The 27,631-nt window shown below is 32.2% G+C and overlaps 1 protein-coding gene across 2 annotated transcripts; it reads left to right on the top strand.

The window, feature by feature from the left end:
• The first annotated feature begins 737 nt into the window (after positions 1-737).
• On the top strand, positions 738-27,552 carry LOC123710102 (T-box transcription factor TBX1-like). 2 transcript variants are annotated; one of them, XM_045661803.1, is made up of 9 exons: positions 738-856; positions 18,720-18,865; positions 19,214-19,330; positions 19,782-20,023; positions 20,678-20,834; positions 21,772-21,927; positions 22,565-22,632; positions 25,659-25,799; positions 26,699-27,552. In XM_045661803.1, the coding sequence occupies exons 1-9, from the start codon at positions 805-807 to the stop codon at positions 26,754-26,756; spliced, it is 1,137 nt and encodes a 378-aa protein (XP_045517759.1). In that variant the 5' UTR covers positions 738-804; the 3' UTR covers positions 26,757-27,552. The 2 variants fall into 2 exon arrangements, with proteins under 2 accessions (XP_045517759.1, XP_045517760.1); XM_045661804.1 differs by lacking the exon at positions 738-856 and adding an exon at positions 18,030-18,184.
• The last annotated feature ends 79 nt before the right edge of the window (positions 27,553-27,631 follow it).

Raw genomic sequence — 27,631 nt, 5'->3', positions numbered from 1 at the left:
AGCTTATTAACACACCCTACGCAGTGTTAGAGATGCTTCTGAGACCTAGTATGTAGTTACACACTTTATTCATTCACTCACTGACTCACTCACACACTCATCCACTTAAGCGTGTTAATAACAGATGAACAATCAAAAACAAAAATAAATAAAAAGATGTAATTAAATTTAGATAAATATATTTTAAGGAATGTATAATTAAGTTATGTAAGAGCTGGGAACCCTGACAGGTATTTTTTACTTAAAAGGGTACATATGTTGCATATGTACTTAAAATGAATAAACACATTTTTATATACACTATTAATACATAAATTCGTTTAAATCGGCTTTTCTTGGAAATAACTAATGCTTTTTCATTATCTCGTGTTTTGTCAACATTTAGAAGAATTTTTGTAATAAACGGCAGAATAATTTCAAATTACACACATACATTAAAATTATTATGCATACAAATTATTAAGTTTACTATTTTTTTTATATGTAGCCTAAATGGCTAATAATTACCAATTTATTCAAAGCAGGAGAAAAATAAAATCGTTAATCAGTTTTGTGTTTGAGTAATATTTGTATTATATATAATAAAGTTAAAAATGTGATAATGAACACATTCTATTGAAAAAAATAACTAAACGTATACATAATAAATACATAGGGCGCGTATGGGCGTTGGGCGGGCGGTAGGCGTTCTCGCGTTAACAGCCGCCGACGACAGACGCAGTCTCCTCGCGCCGCGATCTGCGCGTACGCACAGAAAACTGATTTATAGTGTCCCGTTGAAAAAATAATCGTCCAAGTGATGTGATGGAGGGCCAGGAGTGGAGAGACGAGTGGCACCAACCCAGACAGATGGACGGTCAGCCTTGCTTTTGTTATTTTAGATTTAGTTAGGTTTTTGAGTCTTTGTTTGCCGATTTCGTTTCACATTACCATATAAAATTACGACTGCCTCAATGAATCATGAATTTAAATGAGAAATAGTTTGTTTTTTTTTTATCTTTTGCTAAATACAATAATTTCTTATTAGAACATATATTTGTGTCGTTTGATATGTGAAATATTGTTTTGATAAGAAGAGTGACATGAAGAAAAAGGATATCTCTCGTCTATTTTTCAAGCATGATTTTTCATATTCTTATTATATGATTTTTTGACAATACTGAAGCTCCTTTATTGATGCTTTCATATAGGCTTACATACAAATAGAGAGCATATATGGTCTCAAAATATTGCATTTCAGAGTGATTCAAAAGAAATGTTTATTACACATAAAACAAAATCGCGGCTTCAATGTTTTTATCTGTCCACTTAAAGTCGAAAAAAAACTTACTACAAATTCCCTCTTGGCATAGTAGAGTGAAACGATACTTGGTGTTACCAGGATCAAATTTTAAACAATAAAATAGGTACACATAGGACATACACAATATGTTGCTAAATCGTTGATCCGGCGAGAGTCAGTCAAGAAAAACGTAAACATTTTGCATAATTTATATATTAAGGGACTATCAAGGTTCAATAATGCATTTTAAAATATAATTATAGCCTATCTTACTTGGATAATGCAGAATTCTGATGTAATAATTTCTTTATCACTCAGTTTCCTCCAGTATTAGATAGTATTGATATTATTATATATAGAGAATATAGTTTAAAATTTTTCTATAAAATATTATTATTCAGCGCGATATGACAACTCAATACTGTGTGGCCAATCACGAAGTATTTTCTTAGTCTTGCTGCGCTAGTTCAATAATTTTTCTGATGTTTCTTTGGTTATAACGTATACGCATACGTTTCAACGATTAATTCTTAGAAGGCAATAATAAGTAATTAACAAAAACATACAGATAAATTGTCAAAAAAAGATTTCTAAATAAATTAAAAGACTGAGCTCGTATGACATCAATTGGTAGGGAATAAAGTATAAAGTGATAGAATTCAGTTTTATGAGTAGGAGTTTTAAGAATAAGATTGACATGGAAGCGTAAATCAAAACTACTGCCACAGAGGAACATAATATTTTGCTTTAAGTAACTAGGTGAAATATAATAAATAGTTGGTGATTGGCAATTTGTTTGAATGTTTATGAATTAAAGTTTCTATGTATTTCAATAACAAATACAATTTTGGGTCTAAATAATAAGTTGAGATTTTAAGGTGTAAGAGATGTGTTCTATCATAAATCACAAAGATGATGCCTAAGCTAAGGCAAGGACCCAAAGCCGTTACTTTATTATGAAAGTAGGCAATGAGAACCAGCTTCCCATTACGCCATACGAGTTTTAAACATTGTTTTTACATGCTTACGTAAAAAATGACAAAAAGTAGCTAAAGGTCATCACACATTTAACTAATCGACAGCGCCAAATATCAATCGTCGCATCGACTGCGCGCGCGCACCCGACGACAGATGGATGAATGAACGCCTCAAGCACGCGGTTTACTCAACCAGAGAAATATGACTGGAATTAATCGATCGCTCAGGCGATGGACGGATTTAGTGTGCGTGCCACTTACGATAAAGGTTTTAATGAGATTAAAATATTAAAATTAACAGTTAAAGGGTAGAAGTACGCTGTAAGTTGAAAACGTATAGATAACGTAACACTCAAAATTTAACATTCCGTGGAACATTCAGCTATATTCATTTATTTATACACACTTCGTTTCCGTATACAAAAACATACATATAAAAAAACTGGGTACATAAATAATTAGGCAAGGGGTGGCCTTATCGCTAATAAGCGATTTCTTTCAAGGCAACCCTAATATGGAACAATATAAATGAGAATCACCTACAGAGGGTAAACTACAGAAGTGCATAACAAAAACAAAAATGAGCACAAAATGTGACACAATAACTAAAATAAAGTAAAATCTAAAGAAAAAGAAAACTAATACTAATTATAATACGTAGACAAAAATGTACAAGCTAATCCATGGGTCAACTGAGTTACAATAAATATATGTAAGTAGCTAATTACGAGCTAATTATGCAAATTAAAATCTTATAAGTATTTTACGTTATAAGGTAACACTAACAAAACAAACGAAACGTAAACAAACTTTGCTACGTGGAGTCTCGGACTGGAGTACACTAAATGTAGTCCAATTTAACCCCAATAAGATCCAAATTTCCGCAAAAAAACAGCCTTTATCGCTATTCCTCTTTTGAAGACACTCTTAAAGCCACACCTAGCCAGACAGCCACCAATTTTTAAAGAAAATTCGCCAAACCACACACGATTTTTGTGACGTAATAATATATTTCTCATGTATTTTACTTAACGTTAAAGTTTTAACCATTCTTAGAAATTTACTCAAAAATCGACTCGCATCAACCATATAAAATCTAGACTAAGGAAGCCCTAGTGAATGTGAAGTAATGAATTTATTGAAAGTATTATTACGCAAAACAATTACTTAGTACTAATATATAATTATAGTCACAATTTGTGCGCATAGGCAATTAGTAGCTACTCGTACTAGCTCGTATTTGTGTTCCGGCGATCGCTTAATTACCACAAAAAATGTCGCCCACCCTGCCCGCTCATTAATTAACATTGACGTGTTATAAGACAAACACGCTTGACTATCGCTTACATAATATATATTTTTTTTAATTTCGAACACTGTGAATGATATTATTACTTGGAGATCAGTAGGACATAATCGTTTCCTGAACCAGAGATTATAATTAAATCTGTAGGTAATTTAGAAAGGTTTAAGACGTCTTTCGGAGGAAAAAGTTGGCGCAGTCACTTAAATCTAGGTCAGATCAGATCTTTTCGATAGGCTTGTTCGAGCTGATCTTTAGGTATTTTCTATATTAATAACAGTATTGTGGCGGCTTCGGCGTGCAATTTCGGTCGTTGGAGTCGAACCTCGGCAGTGAACCAATGGACTTTCTGTCTATACGTGCATTTAACATTCTAGTAACGTGACGTAAAAACATCTTGAGTAAACCGGCATACCTTAGATTCATACAGTCAAAACGTGTCAGGCACTGAAGGCTGATCAACTACGTGTCTATTTAAATCAGGTGATCTCGAAATTGATACATAAATCGGAGGCCTAAAAGGTTGTAGCGCCACTGGATCATTTCGTTTTATATGTATAAACTAGTTGGTGCCGGTTTCTTGTATGAAATTCAGTTTTATAATTCTTGGGTATTATGAATGCTGTTAACTTTTATTCACGTATATTTATGACAGGTAAAATACGGACTACTTAAAAAATAATTTTAATAATTATTATTTTCGTTATTTTTTTATTTTTATTAAAATATAATGGAATACTACGTTGATTCCTACAGTACAGTCAATAACATAAAGTTTTATAATTAGACACGATGACCGAGCATTTTTATTGAATGTGGGTGGCCCAAATATTTTAAATTTGCATTAGATATTTAAACAAATCGGTAATAAAAACAGTAGTTCAGTATTTTATTCTAAAAGAATTTAGTATTATATATTTTAATACTAGCAACATTGAATTTCATTTAACCTCTATTGGATGGTTTGGATAATAAGGCCTAAGGGAGATAAAATAATAACCAATCAAAATCAACCAATTTGATGTTAAATGAACCTAAAGAACTTTAAGATAGATTACACTCCGGAGAATCCTCCACACAACACGTTTTCGTCATTCCCTTTCAAACTACGAATCACGCTGGAGTTACTTTCATTGTTGACATACCCAAGTGTTGCACTACACGATTTGGATCGTCATTTCTTGTGAAGACAGCAAAGAAGTGTGACACCCCTGCTTCAATCCTAAAGAGTTTAACATTCCTATAAGCGGCGGCTAAGTAGGCATCTCTTGAACAGGCGAACTCTCCATTAGGTCCAGATCTATTATTAAAAAATATTACTGTAAAATAGTTACCGTCTCTATATTTCTTCTTCTACTGATCGGGCAATATATTCTAAATTCCCTAAAGGAGACAGACAACCGTATCGATTTAGATTTATTGCTTTAATAATTAGTTTTTTTATATTTAAATATACGTCTGTTTTATAGTCAATTTCAAGTGAGCTCTTGACGTTACGCAAATTTCAAGTGCAGCCCAATTTATACCGTTGCATAGATAAAAAAATCTGTCATACGGAATCGGCTAGTTGACATTTGACATCTGGAGCATTATGGAGATAGCAGATTATAACTTAAGCTGGGGTTAAATGATTAAAATATTTTTAAATTATTATTTACTGATAATGTTATAATAGTTTTCTAGCAGCATAATAGTTTTCTGTTCGCCAGAGAGCCATCTATTTGCCATGCGTTTAGGGGTATATTGTGTATTACGAAGAGATTGATTTATAAAGAAATTAACAAGAAGATTTTCCTTTTCTGGTAATTGAATGATGAATTTACCAATGTTTTTGTTAAAACTTGGCGAATAAAAGCTACAAATAAATTTATATTAAATATGCCAGATTAAGGCTACAGATTGCATTAGCTGTTACTTTGATAGACATGATAATTTTGTATAGGCAAGTTTACCAACCTTCTGTGGCATATCGTACGAGTTTTAAATGAGTTATTTGAGCAATCGTTTTTAAGTTAGATCCCAACAAATTTATACTATTTTTAGTCCTATAACACGTGTAAGGGTGAAAAAGTTACAAATTGCAGAATCCCCTACCTTATCTTATCTGCTAATTTTGTTCAATCCTTCAGCGAGCCTTCACCTTTTTTAAATTTACTGCCAACTTAATGGTTTAATATGTTTTACAGCTGTGACTTTGTAGCCAAATGTTTTTATGAAGAATTCAAAATATGGTTGATTTGACGTGAAGTCAGGCAATTTTAGATCTTATTACGTGTTTAATTTTTAAAAATTTATAGCGGTTCTTTAGTTTTACAGTATTATTTTTAGGTAACCTAAAACTAAAGACGTTCATCTATGAAAATTTTAAAAGGTGTTTTATAAAAATTAAAAATACTTTTTTACTGATTTTTTGAACGTCATAAAAATCTAAATTGGTTTACCCATTTAGAAGCTATAAACGGTTTTTCCTACACTTCCTTAAATCCATCGTTACCTAATCGAACATTAAAGTACCGAGTCGCATACTTAAATATGTTTCGCCATTACTTATGATAATACTATTTACGAAAATATTGTCAAAATTCAATTGAAATATCGCATAAGTATATGAATATTAATGTTTATTTCAGTTGCTTAAGTTCATTAACAATCATAAATATACAACTTCTCAACCTGTCCTATGCTGAAACAAAAAAAATATTCTTGTTGTGTTACAATAGTTTAATTATAAAATGTCACTGTTATGTAGAAATGATGGTCAAATAAGATGTCAAAAGGAAGAGACTAGCTGCTCACGACAGAAGTCCTAGTGTTCAGGCTAGTGCACTTTCTTTTACCTAAGTATCTTTATTGTATATAATAAAGTATTTTTTTCTATAACTAACATAACTAGTGGCAATTTCATTTGAAGCCTATAATAGACATAGACATGTTGTCTATAATAAACTCATAATTCATACATCAAAGATGGCATCGGCCGAGTTATAAATTCCCATTGTTTATTTTGTTTGAGCGGGCTAATCGCCCAATCCTTTGCACCGAAATGTTTTTGTTTATTCACCCGTGAGAAATTTGAAAGAGATGTCAACAGTTGTTTGATATTTTGTAGGTGGTCCCAAATAATTTCAATTGTTTTGACACTTTAACTTGATTTATGGGACTTGTAAGTGTGATTCATAAATTGTAAAATTAATTATTGCAATTGTAATTTATTTATATTTCTAAAAGAATATTGTTGGTTTAGTGGCTTGGTGGATGCTTTCGAATCATGGCTGTGCAATGGTTTTCAAGTAGCACTTGCTACGGTGAAGGCAAACATCGCGAGAAAAACCGGTACGTCTTAAATACAAAAATCTATGACATGTGACAGATACAGAAGCTGATCACCTACTTCATTGCAGTAACGGATGCAATCTACATCCAAAACCTTAGGTAGCCACAATGGATAACCTTTCAAATGACGTTATAATTGACAATAAATGATCCTTTTAAAACGACCATAATTTGAAAGCACTTAAATCTTCTTATAATTATCTGTCTGCTACACATCTTATTATTGTCTCTACACCTATAGGTGATAGGCCTATTTTTTGTAAGTAAAAACCCAATTTCTGAGTTTGTAAAACGCTGTTAAAAACGAACGAGATTATACGATTCCTATAGCAACAATTGAAATACCTATTTCCTAAAACACTTAACAGATAACAATAACCCAGAGATTCAGAATACAATAACATAAATAAATATCCATACCTTTATTCTTCCATTACAAAGCGTAAAAAATAAACAATGAGAAAAATATAGATATAATGTTTATTCTCTATGGGATTTAATCGTAATCATAAATTAAAACGTTAATGGCCTTTAAATAAACTATGAATCTGTATTGATACAGTTTGCTTTGGAGTTTTCTCGTATGATATACAACTCGTAAATAGATGAAATAATGTAGATTTAAAATCTTATTAACAAATAATAAGCTCGTGATATGATATCTAGCAGGTGGAAACTGACGAAATGTCCCAATGAAACAGCGTATATGTAGAATTAAAAATGCTGGTCAAAGGATATATTGACTGTAGGAAGCATTGCATAGAAATGTCTAACTGGAGGAGGCCTATACCTAAGATGGGGTTCCAACACTACACTATAGACCTAACTAAACTGAGCTTTAAGGCAATTTTAGCCACCACTATCTGGAACCAGCTGCCCACTGAAGTATTTCCGAGCGAGTCCTATAAGAAAAGCACGTACCAATACTTTAAAGGCCGGCAACGCACGCGCGAGGCCTCTGGCATTGAGAGTGTCCATGGGCGGCAGTATTACTTAAGAACAAGTCAGCCTCCTGCCCGTTTGTTCTATAAAAAATAAAATAAACCTTCTTTTATACATTCTAAATTAAATTTAATATTTATTTTATGTGTTGTGTTGTAAATATTTAATTTTTATACAATGGGAAATAAATATATATCCGTTTAAACGCGACTTCAAATTTATTGTATATCCAACTCATACTTGTATTAGTTTAAAAAAATCTTTATATGAATAACAAATTTTCTGTATTTTGTAAAAATAAAATGTAATTAAATATATTTATAAACGGTGTAGAGTCTTAAGCCTAGAATATTATTATTACGTATTGTGTAGCAGATTTCTTCGGTGTAGCGTTATAACTTTATAATCATAATAAACAATTCCTTGTGATCTGTTTATTTATCCTATATTTTAAACGCAGCCGTAAGTGGAATAGAACTTTGAAGTGTTTGTATCATGCTACTGTTTTATACTTGAGACGAAATCGTTTTAGTATTCTTTAATTTATGTTATAAACCAGAAAAGAGTATGGGAAAATAGTTGTATTAAGCAAGTCGAAACTTATATACTTGAAAAATGTATTCTTAAAAAGGTATTTTCGATACTCTAACGACCGCTTTCTATATTCAATCTCAATCCAATTTTTAATACTAGATATAGATATTTCATTTTTACAATAAATCTATTCGTTTAATATACACCTTCCAAATAAGGGTAACGAAACTATATGGGGGACTAACAATCTTTTTTTTATATAAGAATTTCAAAGCAGGGATTGTCATATTGAAATGAAGATTCTCGATCGAACATATGGAAATATGATATATACTAGAAATAATTTTAGATTATAGATCGAGTATAGAAATCGGCGGTAGGTGGGGTAGGGGATAATAATACTCAATTCTAAGACTTCTTGATGTGTCGTTCAATTAGTAGACAAGAGACGAACGACGACTTAGGTGATTGTAAGTTCTCTATGTTGTATACACATATTACTTATGGTTACGATCAATTAGTTCTACGATTTATAACAAGGAAATATATTAAACTTAGTTCAATATTTTAACTAATTAAATAATATAGTAAAAAAAAATCTAGTTCATAATGTGAATAAGTAGTAAACAAATCGGTTCTCACGAGGACGGCGTGCAAGATAATCACACATATGCCGATGGACGAATTCATTGTAATCCTCTGTTGAGGTAGATTCTAGGAATGTTCTAGCTCAATCTTAGCCACATAATAACGCTTTAATAAGTTTATTACAATTTTGATGTAACGGAAATGTGTGTTTTTCTACACTAATGCGAAAAGAATTAAAAAAATGAAACAATTATTGTTATCTATACAGTGTACCTATTATAATAGATTGTTAACAACAAACAACAAACCTTTGAAGAGCAGTGTTGGCCTAGTGGCTTCAGCGTGCGACTCTAATCCCTGAGGTCGTCGGTTCGATCCCCGGCTGTGCACCAATGGATTTTCTTTCTATGTGCGCATTTAACATTAGCTCGAACGGTGAAGGAAAACATCGTGAGGAAACCGGCTTGCCTTAGACCCAAAAAGTCGACGATATGTGTGTCAGGCACAGAAGGCTGACCACCTACTTGCCTATTCAATTCACAAACGATCATGAAAAAGATACTGAAATCTGAGGCCCAGACCTAAAAGGTTGTGGCGCTATAGATTTTTTTTGTTAACAACAAAGGGAATGTATAATGAAAATGTTTGCTTTCGTAAAGAAAGTCGTAGAGGTTATCTGTACGAATTTAGTACCTATATTATGAAGTGGATTTTGTTGGTTATTTCGTGAAAAAAGGATTTCATAAAATGGCTGCCATGGTTCAAAATCATCTACGGTACTACTACGAATTATTGAAATAATGTAATTTACCGTACATATACATTTTAATACATAATTGATTTACAAAAATAACACCCCCAGAAAAGGGTCAAAAATGAGTTTATATTTAAATTTTCCCATAGACCACTAGACTATGCACTTAACAATATAGAACAGGGTAATCAAACTTCAACAAGTACATATTGTTTTTCAACTGTGTACCACCCTCGTGGACACAAATCACTTCTGAACACTGTAATGTGAACTATGCGACCAAACTAACACTTGACACATTCCTGAATAAATTACATCAATTAGAGTTGACTGAATTTGTGTACTGAAATAATTCTCTTATATCGATTCTAAATTTGGTTTACATCTAGGCTTCAGATTTTTTATCAGTTTCCTGATCTTACCCTACTGTGCCTCTCGCCATCGACTTTTTGCATCTAAAGCATGCCGGTTTCCTTACAATCATCGTACTAGCAAGTGTTTAAGGCAGTCACTAGTGCACAAGGGGATGGGGGACCTCAGGGATGAGAGTCGTACGCTGAAGCCACTGAAGATAACACTGCTCTTTCGTCTTTAATAGAAGAAGAACCAAGTATTACCGATACTTGGTGCTTTCGGTGTTGTCATTAGAATAGATTTGTTATTTTGGAAAAACTTGTACATTCGTAGTAATCGTATAGTTTACACGATTCGATTAATTGTTCAATAAATTTTAAAGTTGTACGAATTTGTGCGAAGACTTTGTCAAGGTTATAAAATACCTCCTCATCAAAGTACTAAAAAATATCACTTTCTAGAATAATTCAGGAAGATGTCTACGAAATACTAATTATACATTAATATTTTGTTCATGAATTTAAAGTAGCTATAATTGATAATAAAGTTAGTAGGTAACATGAGTGCAGTCCTTAAACAGATTTATTGGAAGAAATTCCACTAAATGTCAAACATATAAATCGTCGAAGCAAAAAATAACTGTGCTCTCAATTATACGAGTATTGGTATATGTGCGTGGAGAAGGGTTGTTTAATTGTTTAATTATACCTAATAATCATAATTGTATATTAAAGCGTCGGTTTTAAATTTTTTATATATTTTACTATGACCAGTAATAGTAAATTATTGGTCATATTTTTAAAGTTCAAACGTCGTTTGATTTAGATTTTTTTGTTTATGTGGTATAATAATTTTTATTAACAAATATTTTTTTTTTCAATCAACCCTCAATCAAGGGCAGCTATCGCAGCCCATGGACATCTATTTTAGTGGTTGCATTGTTGGTATTTGAAGGAGGAGTCTCTTTTTAAACAATTGGAGGTCATTCCCGGGAAGACCTCCAGAAGTCCATTCTCCAGTTGGCTAGTTTGCTATATATCTACCCATTATTGTAAATATAAAAGTTTCTACTTTATATTGATAAATTTACTTTTACTTCAATGTTAAAATCACTTGTGTAAGCCATATGACAGAGAGTTATGAGTTTGGGCGGGAAGTGGCGAACAGCTTGCACCGTAAATCACACACATTGGGGTGGCTATCAAACATACAAATTGATCCACATTGTTGTTTCTTCATTAGATGTTGGATAATTATAGAAACCTAAAATATCCGAGTTTCACACTTATAATTGTAAATAAATATATCCAATATATTGAACATTATATTGATCGTCTTTATGTGTAAATGTTTTAAGTAATACTGCCGCTCATAGACACCCACATTTCCTGAAGGCTCACTCGAAGTGTATTGACGTACGCTCTTTTCTTGAAGTCGAATTGGTTCAGAAATATTTCAGTGGGCAGCTGGTTCCACATAGTGGTGGCAAAAACTGCCTTAAAAACGATGAACTTGTGAATGATGGTGGTTTAGTATTTTGCCTCGTTGATCGATGGTGAAAAACAACATTAATTGATATCCGAGGAAACAATTAAACTTTAATAAAAGGAATTAAAGAAAAATGCCTAGTAACACTTCAGTTTCGTGTATTTTAAGCCTAAACGTGCTATTAACGAGCGAACCATAGAGTTTCTGACATACCCATGCCATACTTAGTGGTACGTCTCAACCCTAAATCCAAAAGACTAAAACTTGAAACTTTTGTATTTCCATTTAGTTTTCGTGAATTATTTTAGTATAGTTTGTAATTTACGTACAAATAAACACTGTTTACGGGTTAGAAACGGTTAAAGTTGCAAGGTTCGGTTAAATCTAACGAAGCATGGCAAACAAATCACCATTAGTAGTAGCAGATGAGACGGCGCGCGGCGCGTCACAACTCCGTCGCAGTTACGTAACATAAAACTGAAGACTTATTCATAAAGGCACTGTTTTATCCCATTTATTTATTTGCAAAGTGTCATAACAGAGATAAGGATCACACATTTATAGCCATTCAGCCAATTAACAGTAACGTCCTCATTCATAAGAACTATATCAGTCTCATAGCAATCTTTTACTAACTCATGCACTTTTTAGTTATCTCTTTCTGTCATATCTTGTTTACGCTGTATTGAAAAGGGACAGATAGACTTTGTTGAGTTATAGATATATTTTTCGGAAAGAAAAAGAAATCTGTCACATTCCGATATAAGTGTGTGTTATTCAAAATAAAGAAATTGTAAGAGCTTGCAAAAAGTGTTTTTATTGTTTGAAAGTAGATATCAGCCCGTATGATTGAACTTCATTGATCTTCTATTAGACGGAAAGCTGGCTAAACGTAAAGCAAAATTTAGTAGAATGTAAGAGAAGAATGCACCTTATATCAGCGGCAATTTCACCTTAACTAGGCCAACCAGGCTACAGTAGAGTATCTAGAATCTATCCAATAATAGATCAGCTGGCAGGCATCAGTCAATCAGCAGTCAAAACATCGCAGCTCCCTGACAGCGACATCTAGCGAGCGTTCCGCGAATCTTGCAACAGGAAAGCAAATATTTATGCTACAATACATTAGCTAATAGTTATGCTCGACGTTACTTAACTCCTAATTAAAATTCAGTTCAAAGTAAAGATTGAAGTTAGAAACTTATAAGACAATGAAGTACGTGAAACGTCAAATATACCATATCTGATTTTAAATAAACAAAATTATAAACCCAATTTCCGCATGCAAGACTTAAGACTGAAGAGAATGAAACTCCGGATCCATTTCCGGCAAAAGACTAATCGTTTTGTGCCTCGTAACTGTAATACGTTGAGGCTTCTCAAAATATTACAGTTTTGCGTACTTCTAAAGATTGCATGCAAATTCCCTTTAATTATAATTACATATATACAAAACCCAATATAAATCAATAAAGCCTTTTTGTGAACGTTATTTATTAACAAAAAATTAGTAAGAGAAGCTATTATTAACTTTTTTTTACCAGTTTTAAGGTCAGGTTGTCTTCTGACATAAGCCTTTGTTAGTCACTCTGCTTTATCCTGGGCTAGTCTGCTCCATCTCTTCGGCAATGCCCACTTAAAAAGATTTAATATCGAGTAAACACTTTACGGGCCCTATTCTTTTTGCCTCGTCTTAAATAACATCGTAATACATCTTCTAAAGACTATATTTCATACTAAATGAAGTCATATATAGAAGAAAACAAACTCTGACCTAACAATTTCGTTCGTCATTGTTTGTGACAGTGTCGATTCGTTTCTTAATGAGTTACGCTTGGTATGTTGATATAAGCGTGATCAAAGTGCTCTTTGCTAATTTAGAATCTCTTCGATAAACTATATAAAGTGCGCGATGTGTCATGAATGAGTTGAAATGGCGATGAAGAGACTTAAAATTTCCAATAATCGTGTCATATTAATATTTTCATTTGTCGGATTCAAGCAAGTTTTTGTTTTTACATGAAAAATAGTTTTTGCTCTTAGTGGCCAATATCGATTCGTAGAATTTATGAAAAAAAATTTCAATCAAAATATATTTATAGTTAAGGAGTTAGTTTGGATTTACCTTTTTAGAAATTAAAAACAAATTAACAAAAAGCTTTTTACTCAAGGCAAATCATACGTTCTGTTGAAAAATATTTTTGGTTTTACATCTTAACAAAATTCATATTTTTTTGTATAGAACGCAATTTAATGCGTTAAATTTTTAACCTTATATTTAATTTTTGAATGAATCAAAAAAAAAATTAAATTTCGACGATGCCTAGGGACAGATTTTAAAGTAAATAAATTATGTATCTTAAAATACAATTAATGATGCATTTGTGTACATTTGGTGTGGCATTACGAAGTGGTTAAGGGCACGTAAATCAACGTATCTTGTGTTATACATGTGTCGCGTTTCTTTTAGGGTTGGCACACTTGCGAAATTGGAAATAATTATCTTTGAATAGAACATCTTACTTGCTTTACTACATAGTTACAATAATAATAATTAAAAATTAATGAACTAATATTAATCAGTGCAATGTTATTCAAAACGAATATATGAAAATAAATAAATTAACAATTTAATCACAATTGCATTTGCATTGTATTGCACGGAACTGAATATGCGATTTTGCTATAATGTTTACGGTAGGATTTTTTTTTGATACCTATATTTTAAGATTTTCATCGCAGTTTATTAAATGTATCGTCAAAGATTTATAATTTATTTATACAAATCATAAGTTTTTATTTTGTTGGTGTCTTGCCAAAATAAACGAAAAACAAGTGAGCAATATTGACGTGAACATAATATTGCAATTATAATCCTAATTATTAGGAGTAAGACATGTTTTATTATTTCAAACGCAGCAACCCTGTAAAGACACCAGCGCTGCGCGGGCGCACTAGATTTATAGTGTTCAATCAATGCGGATTTATTGCTTAGGAAGTAACTCCTTTTGTACTCTAATAATTGGCTGGCTACCTGCAGTTGCGTAATTAGACAGTCGTTATGTGTTTATTAATGGGATCATTTGTAATACATTGGGATCATTTTTGTGTCCTCATTTGTTGCTTTTTGAAGCTAATAATAACTTTGTCTCGCTGCATATTTCGTTTATTGACATTAATTAATTTATTTTTAACGTATCACAATAAAGCGAGGTAATGATGTTTTAAGGGTGCTTTTTAAATTGATTTTTTTAAATTAATATTACACAGAATAGGTTTAGATTCTATTATAAATTAAATATGTGAGTATTAAAAACTTGAAAGCTAGCTATAAACATCCCTTAACATATTTAACGAGTTTTTGTTGAAACATAGTCGTTGGTGAGGAAAAAACAACTTTAAAATATTGCTATTTGATTTTACATTAATAAAAAAACTCCTGTTGTCGTTTTACAGACACATTTCTAAGCATGTGATAAATGCTTGATCATTTAATTAGTACTACTAAAATATCCATTTGGCAAGTGCAGGGACATAAAGAGAATTGGGGTAGAACCGACATGATACATGAACGCGAGCAATTATTATATTTATAATTACATAATTGTAATTTATGCCTGGCCACTTAGGCCAGAATTATATTTTTAAATACGTAGCAAAAATAAAACAATATATTGATAGAATTTATCGAGTGAACACAAACGAAACATTCCGTTAGTGCCCAATAATTGAAGGATTGCGAATGCGTTGCTGTCCTGCGTAGTTGTGTGTAGCTTCCAATAGCGATTCTGATACTGACGTGTCTATGCCATTACAAGTGCTAATGTCTTGAGGCCGCATTTACAAAAATTCAGCATTGAAGTTGGGACCGCTAGCTTAAAATAAAACAGTATCTTACACAGTAAATAAATACTTTAAATTATGGTATACTGCAGAGGTGTATTAGTAATATTGGATCTCGACTGGAAATACTGTATCGTCATTATCATAAAAGTCTGAAAAAAGTATGGTGATGATCACTACGGGAATCATTATTTAAAACAGCATAAGGAAACAAGATATATATATACAACAATATTTGGACCGTAGATTTGACACCGATTGTAAATAATTGAACCTTGACATTATTTTATGTACTTAATCAAATACATTGTAAAAATGTATTTGACATTTGCATGCCTATTTATATATGGCTGATTGTGCGGATATTTGTAATTGATCTATCTAACCACTGTACCACTATCTTTGCAAATAAACGATTATTAAGAGCTGTACTATACGGTTAATATCGTATTGGTACAACTCTAGTAGAACTAAAGAATAAGCTTTTGAAAACGCCTTGTGCCCTAATTTGTGGGAATTTTTATTCCAGAATTTACAGCATTATATTAGTAAAAATAGTAAAACATTTTTTTATTTAGGATGACACTGCATTTTATTAGTAACATAAATTGTAAGAATTGTAATAAGCTTAACAGCTAATAAGCTTATCCACAAATTACCGGAAATACGCGATAATCAAAGCGAAAGTCGTGTAAGATTCGTGTAAGTCGGGGTTTAAATTATAAATTTGTATAAAGTGTATGTAATCCGTTAAATAAAACAATAATTAGAATTAGTAAAGTGATAAAATTTTATATAATAAAAGCAATTTACATAACAACTATACAGTGAAATGCTGCCAGTATTAGAGGTTTACGACAGGGACTATACATATAAAATCTGTTTAAGTTTTCTATTCATCCATTTATTATTATTATGTATAATAATAATGTAATAAAAACACTTTCTATTGTCAAAAAATACATGTCTTTAAATGAAACAAAGTTATTTTGATGTCGAAGGCGTCATATATTCTATATTTATATTATTAACAGTGCCGTCTCATTAGTGAAGTTTTTCTGCTTTTGCCTAAAACATCCTCGTACCATGCCAGTAACATTTTGGGCGCATCCCCAACTACCCGTAACACTTAACAGTTTTCTTCTTTCTTAAAATTACCATCTGATGGAAAATACCATTTATGAATAATGCTTGAATTTAAAGACTGAAAGCCTTTCATAACTTACTTTTTTAAATCTTTTCCCTTTATAACCGGACTGCTTTCCTTAGGTTAGATTTTTGGCAATTCATAAATTATTATTATCAATTCAAAGTCTTTGATTATATTTCGTTTACAAGCGAACACACCAATGTGCTGTAGATCCAACAGAAAACCCGCGGACCTCCGAATTTGCGTAAAACTGGGTAGCGTAAATGAAATGCGGAAATTTTAGTGTCATATAAATTAAAAACGACTCACAAGTAAAACTATAATAATAATAAGTGTGTCAGTTTTAATAAAAGGTTATAAGCAAAAATCAACAAATCTTTCTCCACATCTGTCATTGGAAAGAAATATGAATGTGACTTTATTTTTTTGCGAGATATGATTTAAGAAAGCACATTACTGCAATGGCAGATAACAAATAATCATAAATGACAATTATGCCCATTCACCGCTACATATGAATTTATTGTTTCCGAGTGCCAAGTTGGTGAAAAAATTTAATAAAACAATATAGTGCCATGTTGTTTGAATGATAACCAACTAATAATTGACAAATATTGTAAAAATTTAAATTTTTGAAATTAGAATTCTGTGCTTTTGTTGAAGTTTGTGTCTATTATCTATGACTAAGACAACTTTAAATTTATAGATAAAGGGAATTATAATCTGTCGGTATTACATCCAGAAAAGCGATAGCCTAAATTATAGGCATAGTAAAAATATTATCTTTCAATCTTATATGAAATTGCATTAAAAATACAATAAGATATTTTATTTATCATATATTGTTTTGTTTATGAGGTAAAATTATAGTTTGATTAAATTACAAAATCGCAATTGGTGTACTTGGTATTGAATTACAAGAAAAAAATTCACACACATGTGTGTAATTAGTAACAATTATAATTTCTGTAGGTTTTGATTTAATTTGATGACTGAAATTATCAGTCGTAACCTCAGCCTTCTAAATAGCACTTGCCACTACTTCGTCGTCGACTCTGTCCTTGAATAGGTAATTGATTTTTTCAAAATAAAGTGTATCTATCAATTCTTAAGAAAAGTGAGAAAATGGCCGTATAGTAGTAGTAGTAGTATTTATATGTATTTGTACCTTTTGCTTATTATTTATTGTTACGGTTTTTGCAATAGATAATCTATTTGACTAATAAATAAATACGTCGGACGTAAAACTACATTTGACAGTCTTAGCTTTACTTAAAACTTTGTGGTATTGGAACTCGAAAAACAAAACAATTCAAATACTCAAAATAGCCACAGATCATTGTCGTTTCTACGTAAGTATAGTTTTCATCACCCGTCGTTATTTATAATCCGCTCTTGACAGCCGCCGATAAAATTATTGTAGCCATTTCAGATGCGTTTTGGATTTCCCGCCATTATACCAATTAGTTGAGTGAGATGTCCGTTACAGCGAGGACGTTTACGATTTTTATGTGTTTTTTAATTTATTTCGATACAGAAAAGTTTTCGTGGAAAAATGTTGGTGCCAAGTGTATTTCTAACTTAAAAATATTGTCTTAAAAGTGTTTTCAACGTGTAAAATGCTTCACAATGCCGTGTGAGTGTCATAATAAATCTTATTTTCCGGTGAAAGGTTTTGTGTATAGCAATATATAAATTGGAGCAGAGAGTATCGGTTCCATTTTGGATGAAACTAGTAAAAATGAATTAAAGGCCTTAAAGATTCATCGCGTGACAATAATATCCTAGTTTTAGAACTTCTTGCTATAATCGTACTTAAACACATGCATGAAATTACTTCTCATTGTAAAGATTATTATGTAAATAGTGTTTTCTACCGATATACTGAATTCAGCGTTAAGAGGGGACAACTACCTTCATAAGAAATGACTGGCCTAGTGTTTTTTGTTAAAGTAGGAAAACATTAATAATGTTTTAGTTGATGGGATTTTCAATGTAATGGATGTCTACCAGAATGTACCGTATATAAGTATACATATTATGTCTAAACTACGATATATGCGGGTATAACAACTGAATAAAGCAAGTTACCTGTCCGCTGCCCTTTAGATCTATAATACTACTTCTTTAAGTTATGTAAGTATTGTAACATTAATTTTTTAACCCCTTAGGTATCGTATCAAATCACTTTCCGCGAGGGGCCTTCCACCTCCAGTCTTTAGCGGAACGAGTGAGTCGTGATCAAGAACAGCTTCCAGTTCTGCCACCATTACACAACACACCCAGAGATGTTAACGTACCAGTGGTATACGCTGAGGTTGGTACCAGATCTTAATAACTTAAAATTAAAGATTTTTCAAATAGTTCAAATTGATTATGCTATGTGGAAGCCAAAAGGATTTTATTATTGTGGTTTTGTTTCAAATAAAACACATTTTAACTGTTGAAGTTAAGTTTTAAATAAAACTTTATATACAATACTACATAATAATAGATTTTGTTACCACACGGCTTCTCGCTTCACAAAAGTAGTTAATACACATTATTATGTAGACTTTAAGGGGTCAAATAAATGTAAAATATAATTTTAATAAAAAATTACGTTTTTCGTATTTGGACTGGTGTTTTCACGAATCCTTTACAAACGGAATTTTTAATTTTATAGAGTGCAGCATGTTCCCGTAGTACCTATTCGCCTCTTCAGGCTTTAAGTGAGAGTACTTGTCGGGACCATGGCGCCCAAGCCGCGCCTGCTCCACCGCAGCCACTGCCAAGAATGCAGGTTTGTCTGACCGTTCTAAAGGGCCAATATATATTTAATTATTTTTCCTAGATTAGATTCTTTAGATTATTGATCGTCAATTATGTGTTAACTGATGTTTCGTTAAATATATTTGTTAGTCTGTGGAAGGAACGCTAATTTTGCCCTGTCTTTTAAATTTTAATTTGAAGATTTTTTTGGTTAGAGCATTTTGATTGTTGTCAAGTAAAATAACAAACTTACATTCGAGTTTCATTCATCATATATATACCTTTATCTCAAATTTACATTTATGACTTATACTCAACAATGTACATAGACATCATAATAGAACGCGAGTAAAGTCAGCAAGTAAACGGTCAAAAATATAAACGTACATTTGTTACTCACAACAAACGATTTACTATTTCTTGTACGTTTTTTAATTAAATACTGTGTTATTATACTATTAAGTTTTGTTTCCTTAATATAGGTGTCCAATCAAAACGTCACCCTACACCCTGCAGTTGCAAGATGTACAGCCTCCTTAGAGCTTGCTACCCTCTGGAGGAGTTTCCACGAACTCGGCACAGAAATGATAGTAACCAAAGCGGGCAGACGAATGTTCCCCGCGTTGCAGGCGAGATTATCTGGTCTTTTACCCAATGCCGACTATTTGCTGCTAGTGGATTTTATACCGTTGGATGATAAAAGATACCGGTATGCATTTCACAGGTAAGTTGAAGTTTATATATAAAATATTGAACGTTTATTTGATTAAAGCACACAGATAATACAATACACAAATGAAATAGAAACACGATCACTTTACTCAAAAATGTGCCCTGAGCTTTAAGCAGTTTTTATTCCAAAATCAAACAGCCTCTATGGTACCATAGTCAAATGTTCCTCAATCCGATATTGTTTCTTAACCTATGTTATTTTTTCATCATCGGACGTCGAAGCAAAATGCGAAATTCCACCCGTATCACCTCGACGTCCGCCGTTCCACAACTGAGCGTTTTTCCACCACTATGTGGAGCCCACTGAAGTATTTCTGAACCAATTCGGTTTAGGGTCTATCAAGAATAGAGCGTACCAATTCTTAAAAGTTCTGTTATTCTTCAGTTATTTTGTGGCACTGAGAGTCTCCATGTTTATTATATATATGGAATCTCGCTGTTGGCTTTAAGGGCCTTTACAGCTCAGCTCGGGCTATTTTGGCAAGCGTAGCTGGGCTTGAAGAGTGTCCATGGTATCACTATCATTAACATCAGATGAGCCTCATGCCCGTTTGCCCCTGTTCCATAAATTAAAAAAACACTCCACACATTTTGATCCATCGAGCTTAATACAAAAATAAGACTACTACTAACTTTTTTTCTATAGTTCAAGCTGGGTCGTGGCGGGAAAGGCGGATCCCGTGTCGCCCCCTAGGATTCACGTTCATCCCGATTCACCGGCAGCCGGCGCACATTGGATGCGGCAACTTGTCTCCTTTGACAAGCTTAAGTTAACCAACAATCAGTTAGATGATAATGGTCATGTAAGTATTTATGTATCTCTTTGATTATACATACATATATGTTAACAATTAATGACTCTTCTTATACTATCCAAATTTGATTCTGTTCCCTTTGGAGTAGAAACTTTTGGGCCGAGGGTTTCAAGTGCACAGGCACATATTAAAGATTTAATTTGGTGCTTTTCTCACTCAACGAATACGTATCGATACAGCGAGGAAATGCTGTCAGCATTAAAGTGTACCAGACTTTTTAAATTTGTTTTCAATATTATTATTATTACTATGTAGGTTAAGAATATTGTAAATACTGTTTACTAATTTTTTTTTTGTAAATAGTAAATGATTTGTTAAAAAAATATATGACATATTGTCATTTGTTCTTTAATTTGCTTTACTACTGCACAAGTAGTTGAATAGCTTTGATTAGGCGAAATATAATCAGTACATTTTTAATGAAAATCATGAGCAAGGAGCCGTGGGTATCTTTGAAACTAAATGGAATTAATATTGGCCAATATTCATTTCGTATGAAATCCATGTGTTAAATTCTTTTAAATACTAAAATATCGTACAATTTTCAGTGATTGAAAATCAAATCTTTAAAACAGCTTTTGTGTTTTAAATATTAATTTTTCAAAATAAGCTCCAGGCTTTCCATGAAGTCTGTAATATGATCAGTAGTAGAAGTAGTCAGATCTCGTGTGGATAATGAAAAATAAATGTTTTATCAAATTAAAAGCTATGTCGAGAATATTAGTATACAAAACAAAAATAAATTCTTTTAACTAAAGCCTCTTTTCTTTTCATCATGTTTTGTTTTCATTTTGACAGTAAGAGACAAAAAAGTACTTTAGTTAAAGTCCAATTGGACTGTAGAGTTTTTAGTTATAAGGGATTAATACCATCTAAAGCGCAGAAAGCTCTCAAAAATAAATCAATAAATTTGACAAATCCACAGATAATACTCAACTCAATGCACCGCTATCAACCCCGTCTTCACGTGGTCTACTTGCCTGGTGAAGGGCAAAGCGCGGCGCCGGGGACTGTGCCCTATAGAACATTTATCTTCCCCGAAACAGGCTTCACGGCTGTCACTGCCTATCAGAACCATAGAGTAAGTGTTACTGGACTGTAATAATCTATATAAATAAAAATAAATCGCAAAATATGTTGTTTTAAACTATTCCTTGAACTCTGAGGTTTATGTGGAGAGAAAAATTTAAAAAAGCTGTATGTTGTACTTAGGTTATTATTTCGGAAAAGCGAACAAACAAAATGTTACTTATGTTTTTTTTTATTTATGGCAGTAGATGTTTTTATTCATTATGTTTTTAAAGTTGATGTTACCAAAGAGGTAGGCTAAGTAAATAATATTAAGGACACGTTTTGCAGGGGCAGCTAGTAAATAATGTATGTGTGGACTCTGTTTCCGCACTTAGACGCTCAATAGGTCCATTGTGCGTAGCTAGTAAATAATAAAACTGTATTTGTTAGCCTCTACAAGTATACATAGCCATTTGATTTAGGTAAATATCTGCATGTTTCATTGCTCATTTTACCCGTGTTTTAATCGTTGCGATTCGAAACCAGGACCTTACTCTGTAACACAAAAGCAGTAGCAGTAATTCTCTCAATATCCGTAGCGCTAATTTCCTTTTCAGAGTCAAGGCTCTGGCATGGTACTACATGGCATTATCTCAAATGTCTGGGAGTGTCTACCATGTTTATCTCAATTTGACATTTCGTTTCAGATAACGCAATTAAAAATAGCAAGTAATCCATTTGCGAAAGGGTTCCGGGATTGCGATCCAGATGATTGGTAAGATAATTATTAGTTTTTATTCCAACACATCCATAATTTCTAAGTTTTTAGGATATATATCTCCCTAAGTTATTATTTAAAAATGTAGTACAATATCGTCGTAGCTAAGAGAGACTCTTAAAACGTTCAACTCATTTGTCATAGGTTAACTATGAATCATGCGGCTACTTTATTTCAGAATAAGCATGAAATTACAATCATCAAAAGACAAAATCTTTCCATAGACGTCAAGTGTAATAAATAAAGGAAACACAAATTAACCACAGTCACAATAAAAACCATGAATCAATTATTCAACCATACGTAAATAATTAAGTACAAAGTAATTTTAAGGCATATTTCACCAGCCGGTGACATTTTGGTTTTACGAGCGCGCGTAGAGTAAAGAGTTAGGTGACAGTTATGGCGGACATGTCATCCGTTCCCGCCAAAACAAACATCTGGGTGTAATTCTAAAACTATTATTTAGAAATTATATGCCCGGGTTATTTATATTCACAGGTAACTTTTAAACAATTATATGTCAATGGTGTAAATACTTTTAGTTATTATTTTCAATTAAATGTAAAGTCGCTGTACGTTTCATATCCATAGACTATTTACTCCTATTTCATTCTTAATTTAATAAGAGAGTATTAAACGTGAATAACATGTCAAGTGTGAAACCATCTTTAAGATTTTCATATGATAATGCTAACAATAAGCATATCGTTATATCATCTGTACCATATAACTCTTAAATTGACTTAAAGAGGCCTGTCTGGCCCGTTTATCATGCACATAAAATATAAACAGCTACTGCAGTTGTAAATCACGTAGTTGTTTACTTTAACAAGCAAAACCATTGGTGGGCCGATAATATAATTTGAATGTAAACTTCTTCTCACGATGCAGATGTTTACGACTATCTGAGTTCTTTCTACGTCCAATGAAAAGTGCGGGCATTATACCTACGGTCTGAAATCTAAATTAGTTTTAACTGCTCATACGTTGTCTGTTGGGTTGTTTAAAATCTGTGGAGGAAGGTGCTGCGCCTCATTAGATCTAAAGGGAGGGTCCTCCCTTAACCACTGACTGGGCCGAAGACCAGTGTCTAAGGTTGTCGTTGTCTATAGCGGTCTGAATAACTTTGTTAGCGCATTTCAGGGTATGACGTCATTGCAGTGATTGTAGCCATAGATTGTAGGTGTCACTACTAAGGGTTTTAGTTGACACATTGCATTTAGACAGTTCTATGAATAATGTCGTAACCATCAATGATCATATAATAAGTATCAAACTCCATTTTTGTTTTTGTTTGGTAATGATTATTCGCAAAAATGATATTTAAATACGTATGTAAAAGACATTTTCACTAAAAATAAAAACTTTATAGGAGTACTTAAAAATAAAATAAAATATTAATGAACTAAGTACTTTTAATACTGTCGCGCTCACTCTAACATTGTAAACCAATTATTATAATATTATTGTAATTAATGTCGACGCTTCGGTAGACGGAAATTTGTGTCCCGTTTCATAATTATTATTTTTTAAGTAAAAAATAATTAGAAACATTATTCATTTGCTTACATGTTTCAATTTCGAATTTTCATGAACTCTTGCTAATGCAACATAAAACAAAAAAAAAATAATTATCGACAATGTGTTCTCATAAATGCATTCTAAAATTGTTTATTTAGCTAAAGAAAGTGATTCATTATTCATATAAGTTTGGATAAACAAATAAGTCATTAATTATATTCAGCAAAAAATGAACCGCCATGTGTGCGAAAAGTTACGCGAAGGGTGGCCAACATTTATGTATTTTGATAAACGTATTGCGGGATTCCTCCAGCTTTTTTCAAATACTTTCTTTCTTTGGGCTTTCTTTCTCCATTCGCTTCCTGCTAACGTTTCTAAAATAAAAACTATAGACAAAGTAAAATAGTAAAGATAGAATAGAATAGATGAGGCATAGGACGTCCACTGCAAGCTTCCATGGCTTTCGGTCTTGAGCCTAGTATTTCATTTTACTATGTTGCCGGCTCTCTTTTTGCCTCATCTGCAACTAAGTCAGTTTTGTTTGGAATGGCCACGCTTCTGCTTTCCTTGCGGGTTCCAATCATCCGCCTGCTTTGGAATTGGAATCTCTTAGGCGTGAACGGCATATCTATTTCCCACACAAGATTTATTAATGTCCTGTAATTTATTACATTACGATGAGATTGATATTTCTGCGTTTTATATAATTTTACTCTACTTTATTGTCTTTATTATATCTACAATAATTTGTTAAGTGATGACAATGATGGCAATAGTCAATGACAATAGCCACAATACAATATAAAATGTTTAAAATAAACGAGGTTACGATTTTTTTTATTTAAATTATATTTGAGAATCTTATCGATATCTTAATAATGGTAACACTACTACGTTTTCCTAGTAGGTGAGATTGATTAATAACACCGAGAGTTATGAACGTCATTTGTCGTTCCTTGTCAAAATAAAATATTATCGCCGTAATTTGACCCCGCCTCCATTTAAATATGGCTTCATAGATCATGTTTTTTTTCTTATTAATAAACTATACGTAGGTATATTAGACGAACACTTATTCCTTATTATAATAATTTGTTTAAAACAAATGAAGAAAATGAAAACAAATGTTAAAAGTCGCTCTCAGCATTACCTCGCTGTATTGCGATACTTATTCCTTCAGCGAGGAATGTTGAGCGAGCTCTGGAGTCGCTCGGTTGCGCGTTGGTTTTATAAATCATGAATGATGACTAATGAATCTTTAATTATTTTCTTATACTGTACTATGTTTGCCTCTATACTTTAAATATACAAAAAAAAAATATCTAAAGGAACCTATATAAAACCGGTTGATGTATCACCATTATTCTAAAAAAAAACATTTTGATAATTAAAATCGTGTTTTTTGCTTTTATACTGTTTAGTATTATTACCTGGGCTTTTATTTCAAACAAATTTAAAACTAACAAAATTTATCTTAATTTAAAATTTTCTCATTTCAGTCCACCAGACCAAAGCCCACAAAGGAATGTGCCTCGGAGACGTGAGCCCCAACAAGCGGAGCCCTACTCATTAGCGCAGCCTTACGCAGCTGACCCTAGCTCTAGTGGACCCTTGTACCCTGCGCACGCGCATCCCGTCAGGTAAACGTCCTTTTAAAAAATCCTCTAAAAGTTAAGGACCTATCCTCTGGGTGGGTTTATTTAGTTAATGATAAAATGTTTATTTTATAAAACTTAAAGAATGTTATACCTGTATTATAATTTGTAACTATTGTACATACATATGTAATACAATATACGTGGCTTATACCCATAATAGTGTAAGGTACACTTTGGCTTTTAAATTTAAAAAAACATATTTGATATATATTATTAATATGTATAACTTTATATATAGCTTTATAAAACTTTTAAAAAGCGTTATAAAGTAGAATAGTATATAGTAAATAATCATGGAGCTATCAATAAAAAATCGATTTTTAAATGTTGGTCACGGGACACAAAACGGTCACTCGTCGAATCGACACTAAAGTACCATGCTGACCTTTCAGGTAGATATTTTCATTCCTCACCAAATGTAAGAAATAGAGAGAGACAAACAAATACCTATAGGCCATAGGTATATTGTCTCCAAATATTGTATTGAGTTTTTGTACTGCCCGATCTAGCTTGTATCAGCACTAGGGATTGAAAGATCGTCATTAGCATGTATTGTAAGGTACAGAGTAACGAAACTGTTGCAGCAATGTCTGTTCAAGTATTACGTAAGCATACTTACTACATCTATCTATCTACTTAAATGGTATTATGGGTTGCCGTATGAATAAAATTGTAAATTTCAATGCTGACACAATCACCATATAAATCCCCCCCACCACCCACGTCATCAAAAATAAGAAAATCCCCAACCCATTAGCGCTTTCGTAATACTTTAACGGCCTCATAAATAGATCTTACTAAATAAAACGTTTGGTATTTTGGATTTATAAACCGGGTATATTATGTTTTGAATGTTATATAAATGTGTAATATGGTTTCAGATACCAGCCGCACGCGGGCCACAATAGCGCCTACTCAGCATATTACGCCCATAGATAAACTAAAATAAAACTATATTTAAGTATGTGATATAGATTAAAGACAGACTAAAAACACGTATAATACATTATTAATCCATAGATCCAATTTAATAAACTTCATAAACGATTTCGATATAGGTAACTTAAAACTAAAATCTAGCTTCAAGCTATAATAATTGAGAAAAATTGGACAAGTGACTATTTTTAAACAAATAATGTAAACAATTTTATTGTTCTATTAAATTTGTCTTGTTTATTCGCACTATCAAACCAAAATATATATATTGAAAGATTCGGAAACAAGATAGCACAAACTATAACAATCCTGTTTTTGACATTCGGGAGACACACTTAGCGCCAAGCTCTTCATAGTTTCTCAATATGTCAAGCTTAATAAACGTTTTCGATGTATACTTAGGTAACTTAAAACTTAAATCTAGGTTCGAGATATCATATATAGAATTGAGAAGTTTTTATGAACTTAGACAAAGGACTGGATCCAAAAAAAATAATTAAATTGCATAACTTAAGAAAAAATAGGACAGGTTATTATAAAACAAATAATAATATAAAAAAAATATTGTTTAGTTTTAAGTTAAACAAGTTTGTCTCATTTATTCACAATATCAAACCAAAATGTAAATACTGAAAGATTCGAAAACGAGACTTAGCACAAACTTTGACCCGTATGATAATCCCACACGTTTTTGACATACGGGAGTCACAATAAGTCTCGTTTGGAGAAGAAGAATCTTACTGTGTCGATAGAATTCGAGGCATATGCAAAACAATGGTTTTGTTTGTATTTTCGTAAGCGTATCAAAAACTACGGTAACGTTTTGACGACGAAATTTCTAGTAATATATTCCTCACTGTAAATGTGCCTTATTGTAA

This window comes from Pieris brassicae, chromosome 5 (genome assembly GCF_905147105.1).
Source record: "Pieris brassicae chromosome 5, ilPieBrab1.1, whole genome shotgun sequence".
NCBI lineage: Eukaryota > Metazoa > Arthropoda > Insecta > Lepidoptera > Pieridae > Pieris > Pieris brassicae.
This window is presented reverse-complemented; position numbering and strand designations above follow the sequence as displayed.